Below are 10,528 nucleotides of genomic sequence, written 5' to 3'. Positions count from 1 at the left end.
AATAATAATCACTCCGTTTGTTTTCAGTTTTTTTAAAACACTTTTTAGAAAATTCTACTTTCTTGTTTTCCGTATTTTTTTGTTTTTACTGAATTTTTTTAATATTTTAAGTAATTTTTTAAATTTTTAGACACAACTAACATAAGTACACTTAAAAAGTATAATTTTTGTAAAAAAAATCTTTCAAAAATTCACTAAATAACAAAAATACAAAATATATATATATACGAAAATTCAGTAGATTTTTCATATTTTTGTGTATTTATTAATTTTTTAAAATATTTTACTTTTTAGATACATCTAAGTAAGGTGCGTCTAAAAAAATAAAAAAAAAATGCTTAAAATTTTAAAAATATTCACGAAAAACAAAAAACTAAATTTTCAAAAAACTAAATTCAGAAAACTGAATCCAAACACACTGAATAATATTCCAAAAGCATAAATTTTTTCTAGTTTTCCATTTCCATCGTTCATTTTTGCTAAAAAGTCTACTTACAGCTATATAATTGCTTAGGTTATGTTTCTATAACTCAATGAATGAATATTTATTTGGCTTGTGCTTCTCCCTGTATGTAAATGCTCTCTCTCTGTCTCTCTCTCTCTCTCTCTCTCTCTCTCTCTCGTTTGTATAGTAGTAAGTTAGTAACTGTCCTTGACTCATCTTGGGCAAATTTTGAAGTTCTGATGTTAAAACCGACTGTAATGTGCTTAACTGAATATTAAAGCTTCAGTCAAGTTCCTCTCTTTTCCTGTTATTAAACGGATGTAACTTGTCTGCATAATGCAAGGTATGCTGATCTTTACTTTATGAGAAATCCTATCATTTTGATTACAGGAAATACTCTATGATTAGGAAATGGACTGTTGGTTTATCAGGTGGTAAGGACCTAATAGCCGTAATCAGAGCCTCAGGAAGAATTAGTTGTGCACGGGGTCTCAATGTTCCTAGTTCGGGTATTGTTGGTGAGCAATTCATTGAGAAAATTCATAGGATAAGAGGTATGATTTAGCTTTTTTGATTAATCTGTCTGAAGGAAATCTCGTTTCTTGCTATTTTAATCTTTTAAAAAGACATCCTTTAGAAACAACCGAAAGAAAAAAGGAAAAAAAAAAGCATGTAAAATTGATGGCATAGTTAATAGTTCATGTAGACCCTTCTATTTCCCTTTTTTCTTTTTCTTTTTTGGCTTTTACTTTCCTTTACAAATTGTAAAGTTTACAACATGATGCAAACTGTAAGATCATCTATAAATAGTAAAATTAAAGCAGCAAGAATGTTTGGAAATTGGTTGGTTTCAAGATGGACCCACTTGGAACTTTTCTTAATCACATTTTGGTATTGGTTGTCACTATTTATGCTTATTTTTAAGTTAGTATGGATATGGTTAGCTTTTGATTTGATTTATCAATTATTATAGGTTAAAGAGTATTTTGATAATTTCAAAATTTTCTTGACATGGAAGGTAAGGGTATCCATGGGTCATATATAGGTGAAGTTGTGTATTGGGTCATTCTATATTCTTTCTATCTGTTTTAGATGAGTTTTAAAGGTCAAAATTCTAGTCAAATCGAAAATATGGTTCAATTTATTGATGGATGATTTAGAAATGCTTCAGAAACCACAACAATAAAATGTAATGACAAATTAGTGTTGGTAATGAGGAAGACGTGGTGGACTAAGGAAGGTGTGAAAAAATGTATGGTAGCATGGTGTTTTGCAGAGCAAGTATATAGTGGATGAAAGGATAGGTCATCATGTCATTGGCGCATCAAATGCAGCAAACTGTTTTGAAGACCTTGAGACGTACTAAATGGGATAGGGGGTTGGTTTGCTCTGACGAATAAGGAGAAAGAAATACAAAGTGAGTTGTTTCAAATCCTAAACATGAATAAACTTGAATTTAAAAGATAAATTGTAGTTACAAAAATGGCTGCTCTGATGCTGGATCCTAGTCATATTAGATCTCAAAGAACGATACTCTAATTATCCATGGCCCCAAGGGAGCTGTGGGAAGAAAAATAACCCTTTTTAACTGAGTACATTTAAATGAAGTGGATTTGTAATTTGAAGAACTCTTATGGCTTTGTCTATATGTTTTACTGCTAGCTGAGAAAAAAGGAAAGCAAAAGTTAGAGGATAATCAACTGAATTAACGTACATAATTTGAAATACCCGGTATATATTGATATGTAGATATGCAAAATTTGAAGATGCTCTATGAGGCTTATATCTGTGCCCCATGTAGGAACACAAAGCTTACATGGCATATGCTTGTGTTGATTAATGAGGAATTGCAATGTAATTGAAATCTTGTATTCCATGCTTCATTTTTTATTTTAGTTTCTGGCTTTATACATAGTTTTCTTTTTCATCTTTTGTTTCTCTCCCTTGCAGTTTTTTTTGTTAACTCGTCGTTAATATATCTTCCTTCTCTGGTCAATGCTGAGCTTTCTCTTCTTCTTCCAGAGTCAAAAAGATTCAAGGCTGTTGTCATTCGAATTGATAGTCCTGGAGGTGATGCTCTTGCGTCTGATTTGTAAGTGCTGCAGTGTTATTTCTTTACAGTAAGTTTAAATTGTGAATATACCATATGATGCTTGTTCCAAACAGAGGGTTTGTTAATTAATGCATCTATGAGAATGCTTATTACTTGGGGTAATGATTTAGGGCATTTCAGTGCGTTGGCTTGGAAATATTCCATGGGTTATGAATCCCATCATTAGAGCTATATCAAGCATGTTTCAATATTGTTGTCTACATCTAGGATACACAAATAAGAACATAACCAACTTTGTTGATAAAAAAAAAATTAATAAAAAATTACAAGAAATTCAGTGTGGATGGCTGGAGTCGAGTAGGCTGGTTGTTTTCTGAGAAGTATGGTAGACTTTGGGTTGGTGCTGACCACCAAAGAAAGCTGGGTGAGAGCTGAAGTGGCCTTAGGAGGAGAGTGAGAGTGAGAGTGGTAGTGAGAGAAATTTTGAGATGGAGAACCAGAACCCACAAGCTAGAAGGAGGCTTGCTTGCTTGGAGACGAAGGAAAAGGCTCACAATTTGTGGAGGGGTAAGGCTAAGCGATGACCAAATTTTTGGAGAGAAAACTAAACAACGTATTATTTCATAATAATCAAATATTATAAGGAGATTGATAAATAAATAAAACCCTAATAAAACCCTGATAACACCCCAAAGACTAAACTACTTTCAAGCTAAATAAATAAAAGACAATCGTAACACCCCCCTCAAAGTCATGATGCGACTTGAGGAAGCATCAAAGAGTTTGTCAAGGATAAAACAAAGACACAGAACAGAGTGGGATTTTGTGAAAAAATCAGCCAACTGCATAGTAGAGGAGACAAGAGGCAAGACAAAGTCCAAAGTTGAAGATGATTGACACATGTAATGGTGGCAATAAGGCTATGTTTGGGACATGAGTTTTTAGCAAAAAACCAAAAAGTAAATACAAAAAATCAACCCATTCTCTCTACTTTTTTTTGCATGTCTCTAAAAAAGTCAATTCCAAACAGACCCTAAATCTCAACATGATTGGTGTGCTCATGAAAAACAGAGTTGTGTGTCATTATCATCTTCATCTTATGTAAAGAACCCCTCCCTGTATCCACCATTGATAGCTCACTGAAGGCTGAACTTCCATTGTTGTTCCTTTTGCCGAATAGTTCTATTTTAGTAGCTGTGAAATGATTATTTTGGTATAAACTTCTACTAATTCCACTTCTTGAGAGCCTGAAATCAAAACCAAAGGTTAACTGGTGAAATTAAGTGCATATGTAATCAATATTTTTCCCTAAGCCGCTGAAGTTAAAGACTCAATTGAGCATTCTATTGATGGGAACACTACAGTCTGATCTTTGGTTGAAATAACTGGCCAACTAATGGTGTCAGACTGTCAGTTAACAGCTGCAGTGCCGTTCTAAGAAAAAAAAAAAACAGTTGCCGTGCCTTTCATAATCTGTGTGAACTTCCATGGACTAATTTCACTTCTTGGGTGCTTGAAATCCAAACCAAAGTTGAAAAGTTGAAACTTGAAAGTAAATCCAGTTATACATGCTAGTAAATAATGTAATTAACTCAATATGTTCCACCCAATATTTAAAAGGTTTTCCTTTTTACAGGCCTTCAATACATTGCAGACTGTTGTTTGAATAAACTCTTGGCTCAAATGAACTTGCTAGTGACCTAGTGCCATATTCCTTTTGTAGTCAACTTTCAGAGTCAGTTTCCATTTATCTCTTCAGTTGAAGTAGATTTTTTGAAAAAGGAATAGATAAAGTAGGTTACCCATTAGGTGGAGGTTCACAGTCATGCTGCTTTTGAGAGAGGCAGAGCCTAATGTGCTCTGATTGTTTGAAATGACGTTCAAAAACTTAATAATGTTATTCTTAGTGTCGCTCAGTGCACTAGATATCACATTCTTGTGCTGAAGAATGTGAAAGAAATGATTATTCGGTTCTGCATTTTTTGATAATATTTTGCAAATATCTTGCATACACAATATTGACATTAAAAGTGAAAGATACAACATGTCGAAAGAACCATCAAAACAATAAGATCTGTAAACAAAAGATTTTTTCATAAAAGATATTTGGTTCCACAAGAAGGTGAAGTTTACTCATCTAATTGGAATTTCAGACATAGTTCTTTCTTATGTTTAGTATAATTAACATATGTTTATATCTCCATTCCTGGATTAATATTCTGTTCCTCATATAGCAGAGAGGTAAAATAGAAAGGAAAGAAAAAGAAATTGACTGATTGTCCTTGATTTTTATCTTTTGCAGAATGTGGAGGGAAATTAGACTCCTTGCTGCCCCAAAGCCTGTCATTGCATCGATGGCTGATGTGGCGGCTAGTGGAGGATACTATATGGCAATGGCTGCAGGGGTTATAGTTGCAGAGGATCTTACATTAACAGGATCAATTGGTGTTGTGACAGGTGAACCTAGCAATTCACATTCTTATGGTTTCTTTGATATTGTTAGACACTTTAGCATGCCACTATTTACAATTTTTCTTTTCATTTCTCTTAATTTTAAAATTCAACTAATCGATGAATGGACGATGTCTCAAGGAGAAACAATTATTCCAAAAGGTTTTAAACATTAGAACCAGAACTCAATCGTTAATCAATAACAATTAATAGGATGGATGCCTTTAGTTGATATTCAGCAATTCCTGAAAGGGTGACATTTTTTTGTTGACATCTGTTCGGAGAACATTAAATGTTTCCAAAACAAACTGATACTCGATCAAACCTTATCCTGTTCTTTAATTGCCCTTGCTTACCTATCGATGACAGAATGAGCAGCTGACTGAGAGGCTTGACTCCAAATTTTATGCCTAGTCAACATGGCAGATAAATTTATAATCACTGTTTGGAGGCCTTTGATTATAGTTATGAATACAGTCAATGCTGCAGATCTAGTTATGTTCTATGTGATGCATCATCACATGGCCGCCGTTCTACCCATATCTTCACAAAATAATCAGAAAAGAGAACTACACAATTTTATATGAAGCCATATAGTTACTAGTGTGCTTAAGTTGTGAGAGACATTGTGTGGGCTAATTTTTCTTTCGATGAAGGAAGCCTATTTAGGTGATCTAGATTATAGCTATTGATATTTTGATATTTGTGCTTGTAGGGAAGTTTAATTTAGGAAAACTATATGAAAAGATTGGCTTCAATAAAGAGATCTAGATTATAGCTATTGATATTTAGGTGATCTAGATTATAGCTATTGATATTTTGATATTTGTGCTTGTAGGGAAGTTTAATTTAGGAAAACTATATGAAAAGATTGGCTTCAATAAAGAGATCTTATCAAGAGGAAGATTTGCAGAGCTTACTGTAGCTGAACATCGACCATTCAGGTAAGATGCCTGATTGATTTGCTGAGGATACCGATGCTTGTATTTTTTGAAAACAAAAAAGGGAAGCATCGACTTGATGCAACGATCCCACATCCTCATCGAAATATGACATTAAAATTTGGTATTGTGGGTTTATTTTTGCTACGCCCTTCGTCCCAAAATATTAGTACCTTATTTCATTTTTCATTGTCTCAAAATATTAGTCCCTTTTCAAAAATCAAGAACTAAAATAATATGAATTTCTTATTTTGTCCTTTTAAATTCATTAACAACACAAAAAGTACAATGATGACAATTGATATTCTCCAAAAAATGTACTATCAAAGGGTAATTTTGGAAAATTAATTTTTTTAAAGTGCAATAATTGTACTACCAAAAAAAGTTGAATTTCCCAAAGGGACTATTATTTTGAGATGGATGGAGTATTATTTATGCGTCCACAATGGTGTCTTCAAGGTCAATTCAATCCCCTAATTTCTCGACTGTAGATAACCCTCACTGCGGTATTTTCTTGTTAGGCTTTTGTTTTAGGGCTTGTTTGGTGTTGCTTCTTGTAAAATGACAACTTCTAATCACAAAGCAAAAGCTAAAAGCACCCCTTACCCTGCTTTCCAATTAACAGCTATTTTTAGCTTATTTAAGCTATATTTGCCTTAGAAGCGGCCAAACCAACACACCAGCACAAATTTTCAAAATAAAAAAAGCTATAAGCAACTCCATAAGCTGCACCAAACAGGATTTAATATGGTTTGACTATTTGTGAATAATAATCAAATTTGTCTTGTAGACCAGATGAAGCAGAACTCTTTGCCAAGTCTGTTCAGAATGCATACAAACAGTTTAGAGACAAGGCGGCATATTCAAGATCAATGACTGTACGGTAGTCAATTAATGTATACTAATGGAGTGCAGTACTCTTTCAATTGCTTCATCGCTGTCCAATCTTTATGTTGCAGGTAGATAAGATGGAGGAGGTGGCACAGGGGAGAGTGTGGACTGGTAAAGAAGCAGTTTCACGAGGTTTAGTTGATGCTATTGGTGGGTTTTCTCGTGCTGTTGCTATAGCAAAGCAGAAGGCTAATATACCCCCGGGTAGAGAGGTTGGTTAATAAACTCCTTTTAGTTTATCCTTCTACAGGTTTTAATAAAAATGGGCGTTTTCGTGAAATATTGAATTCATTCTCAAGTCTAGTGAAAATTTATAATGTCTCACTTACCCTAAAGAGAATATTGCAATATTACTTTACATTATGATCTCTATTTCAGGAAATTCTGTACGGACTAATGTTGTACACGTGATATACTTACATGTATAACATTGAAGTTGATAGTTTGTCAATTCAATTTCTTTTACATATAACATTAAAGTTGCTAGTTTGTCGATTCAGTTTCTTTTACGTCTATTGAGGCTTGATTCTAATAGGTATCCTGAATGTTAAGGTTACTTGTGTTGAGCTATCAAGACCGTCCCCAACCCTGCCGGAAATCTTAGTTGGCATTGGTAACACTGTGGTTGGGGTGGATAGGACATTGCAAGAATTGCTGCAAGACTTGGCATCTTCTGACGAAATTCAAGCACGGATGGACGGAATCATGTTTCAGAAACTGGATGGTGTTTCGAATTCCAGTCATCTCTTCACTTTGATTAAAGATTACTTGAGTTCCCTTTGACCTCTTATATCTGTCTATCCATCGTCTCAATTTCAGGTGTTTATTTATTTATTTTTGTTTTTTGTAAAAATGTAGAAGAGGTGAGCCACTTGTCTGCTTACTGAAAATGTTACTATAATTTTGCACTTTATTCCTCCTTTTTCATTATCACTTTTTGTGAGAGAGCTACATGTTATTTGCTTATTGTTAATCTGTAGTAGATTATTTACAAATAAAAGAAAAATAACTCTAGTTAATTTGTAGTAGATTATTTATTGTTAATCTGCAATTATTTATGTAATTTGGCACCTCTTACCTCCCATCCCAACACCAATAAAATAAAAATAACTCTAAAATAGGAAGAAATAAATAACGTAGGAAAGAGTTTTCATTTAATATTGCTTTATGATGTTTAACACTGAGTGATAAATTGAATTAATCCTACTTGGTTAGCAAAACATTTTAAGCTGAGGGTGGTTATATATTACTAAATTATTTTTTCAATTTTTTTTATTAATAGATGCAGTTTAATCTTCCAATCTAACTCTAGTAATGGATGTGGTTTAAACATTTGGTGATTAAATAGAAACACTTTTTTGTATTGAAGATTGAATTGATACAATTTGAATATTGACAATCAAACTAAAATACTTTTATAACATTGGATTGGGGATTGAATTGACATAATTTAAATATTAAAGACTAAAATTATGTAAAACTCATACTTTGGAGACTAAAATATAATTTACTCATAAAATTATTATACCTTCCACAAAGATCTTCATAAAATATTCTATTTGAATAATATAGTAAGGGTAAATTATACATTGCCTCTTTTTATGTTTATTCACTTTTCCACTTTGACCTTAAAGTATGTTTTTTCTCATTTTGGTCTTTCATGCGTCTAGTTTTTCCAATTTATCATAAAATAAATTTCAATTAAAAATTAGACAGAAAATGATACATGAATAGTCGTGTGACAGCAAAATTATTTAGGATTAATTACCAAAAAAATTCCAAGGTTTCGTACCTTTTTCATTTCAAACCTTAGGTTTTCAATTTCGACAAACTAAACCACATCCTTCCACCCGTGTTTCAATCTGACCCCCCGTCCATCTCCATCGTATTGAAGTAACAGAAATCTGAGCAAAATTTCAAATTTAAACCCATATGTTTAAGCACTTGTATCTCCCTTATCGTAACTCTATTTCGCCTTAGTTTCGCGTCGTTTGATTCATTTTATGGCTTAGCTTTCATTTTACCCCTCATATGCCTTGTTCCACCTCTTTTTACATGCCGTCAAAGTTCCGAAAGTTGGCCAAAAATAAGATGTTTCTTTTTGGGCAAAATTTTTATATTTAAGCTTACATGTTCAAGCACTTGTATCTCTTTCATCGTAACTCTGTTTCGCCTCATTTTCGAGTCGTTAGATTCACTTCCTGGCTTAGTTTTTATTTCACCTCTCATATGTCTTGTTTCATCTCTTTTGCGTGCTATCGAAGCTTTGAAAATTGACCAAAATAAGATTTTTCTCTTTTTTTTTTTTTTTTTTTCCTATCTATCTATCTATCTCCATGCTTCTTCTTTCCTCATCCATTTCCACAATTATTCTCTTTTTTTCTCTTCCTTCATGGCCCTTCCACCAAGGTCATGGTAGCCACTGAACCTTTGATGGTGGCAATACTGTCAAATATGAAGGTATATGACTTACAAGAAGGGGAAGAAACATAAGGGAGGGGGAAGGGCCATGAAAGAAGAGGAAAAGAGAGAATAATTGTGGAAAGGAAGGAAGAAGGAAGAAGCTAGAGATAGAAGATAGAGAGGGGGAAAAAGAAAGAAAAAATCTTATTTTCGGCTAATTTTTGGAGCTCCAATGTCATGCAAAAAGAGGTGGAACAAGGCATATGAGAGGTGGAATGAAAACTAGGCCCTGAGATGAATCAACGACGCGAAAATGAGGCAAAACGGAGGTGCTTGAACATGTAGGTTTGAATCTTAAAATTTCATCTAAAGAGAGAAAAATCTCATTTTTGGTCAACTTTCGAAGGTCCGACGACATGCAAAAAGAGGTAGAACAAAGCATACGAGGAGTGGAATGAAACTAAGCCATGAGGTGAATCTAACGACGCGAAAATGAGGCAAAACAGAGTTATAACGAAGGAGATACAAGTGCTCAAACATATGGGTTTGAATCTAAAATTTTGTCCATATTTTTGTTCAATATGATGGAGATGGACGGGGGGGCAAATTGAAACACAGGTGGACGGATGAGGTTTAATTTGTCGAAATTGAAAACCTAGGATTTAAAATGAAAAAGGCATGAAACCCTAGAATTTTTTATGTAATTAACCCAATTATTTATTATATATAACTTGCACATATAATACAAACTCAAACCCTAATATAATAATTTTTTTTTTATGTTATGTGACAGTTATCGTGACATTTTTGTCTAACTTCAAACAAAAAATAGTTTTAGGAGTAAATTGGGAAAAACATGAAACATAATGGGTCAAAGTGGAAAAAAATAAACTTTAAGAACCAAAGTGAAGTGACCAAACTTAAAAGGGACAAAGTATAATTTACCCATATAGAAAACTCTCACTAAAATTTTTGCTAAAAGTACAAAAGATTAAATAGATTTGATTGTGAAAAATATAGTAATGCTTGGACATCTAATGATATTTGAACATGTATATTTCATCAAAAGTTTTAGTAAGAGTTTTCATACATATAACATTTTATTTATTTATTTATCTTCCACTTTCTCAATCCACCTATAATAGTTTGTTCTCCTGTAATTTTATAAAATTCTACCTAAACTTCACCCAATTATTGATTCAAATCAAATTTTGAATGAAAAATAACTTACTACACATGAGCAAATCATTGAACCATTACAACATGGACGTCAAAACAACACAAAAGTACAAACAACCTCATGTTTATTCAAATTTTAATTGAAATATAAAACACAAATTGAAA

General features: G+C 33.0%; 1 protein-coding gene across 2 annotated transcripts in view; it reads left to right on the top strand.

Annotated features, from left to right (window-relative positions):
* The first annotated feature begins 358 nt into the window (after nucleotides 1-358).
* Nucleotides 359-10,528, top strand: part of LOC114270837 (serine protease SPPA, chloroplastic) — a 122,344-nt gene continuing 112,174 nt past the window's right edge. The window contains exons 1-8 of one of the 2 annotated variants that reach the window (XM_082909859.1): nucleotides 359-572; nucleotides 836-999; nucleotides 2,468-2,537; nucleotides 4,801-4,955; nucleotides 5,788-5,893; nucleotides 6,681-6,768; nucleotides 6,850-6,993; nucleotides 7,334-7,714. In XM_082909859.1, coding sequence (XP_082765985.1) covers nucleotides 538-572; nucleotides 836-999; nucleotides 2,468-2,537; nucleotides 4,801-4,955; nucleotides 5,788-5,893; nucleotides 6,681-6,768; nucleotides 6,850-6,993; nucleotides 7,334-7,564 — 993 coding nt within the window. In that variant the 5' untranslated portion in view covers nucleotides 359-537 and the 3' untranslated portion in view covers nucleotides 7,565-7,714. Of the gene's footprint in view, nucleotides 573-835; nucleotides 1,000-2,467; nucleotides 2,538-4,800; nucleotides 4,956-5,787; nucleotides 5,894-6,680; nucleotides 6,769-6,849; nucleotides 6,994-7,333; nucleotides 7,715-10,528 lie in introns of those variants that run through there. The other variant, XM_082909860.1, reaches the window with a different exon arrangement.

Source organism: Camellia sinensis, chromosome 15, assembly GCF_055761805.1.
Source record: "Camellia sinensis isolate YWXY chromosome 15, ASM5576180v1, whole genome shotgun sequence".
NCBI classification, from domain to species: Eukaryota; Viridiplantae; Streptophyta; class Magnoliopsida; order Ericales; family Theaceae; genus Camellia; species Camellia sinensis.
This window is presented reverse-complemented; position numbering and strand designations above follow the sequence as displayed.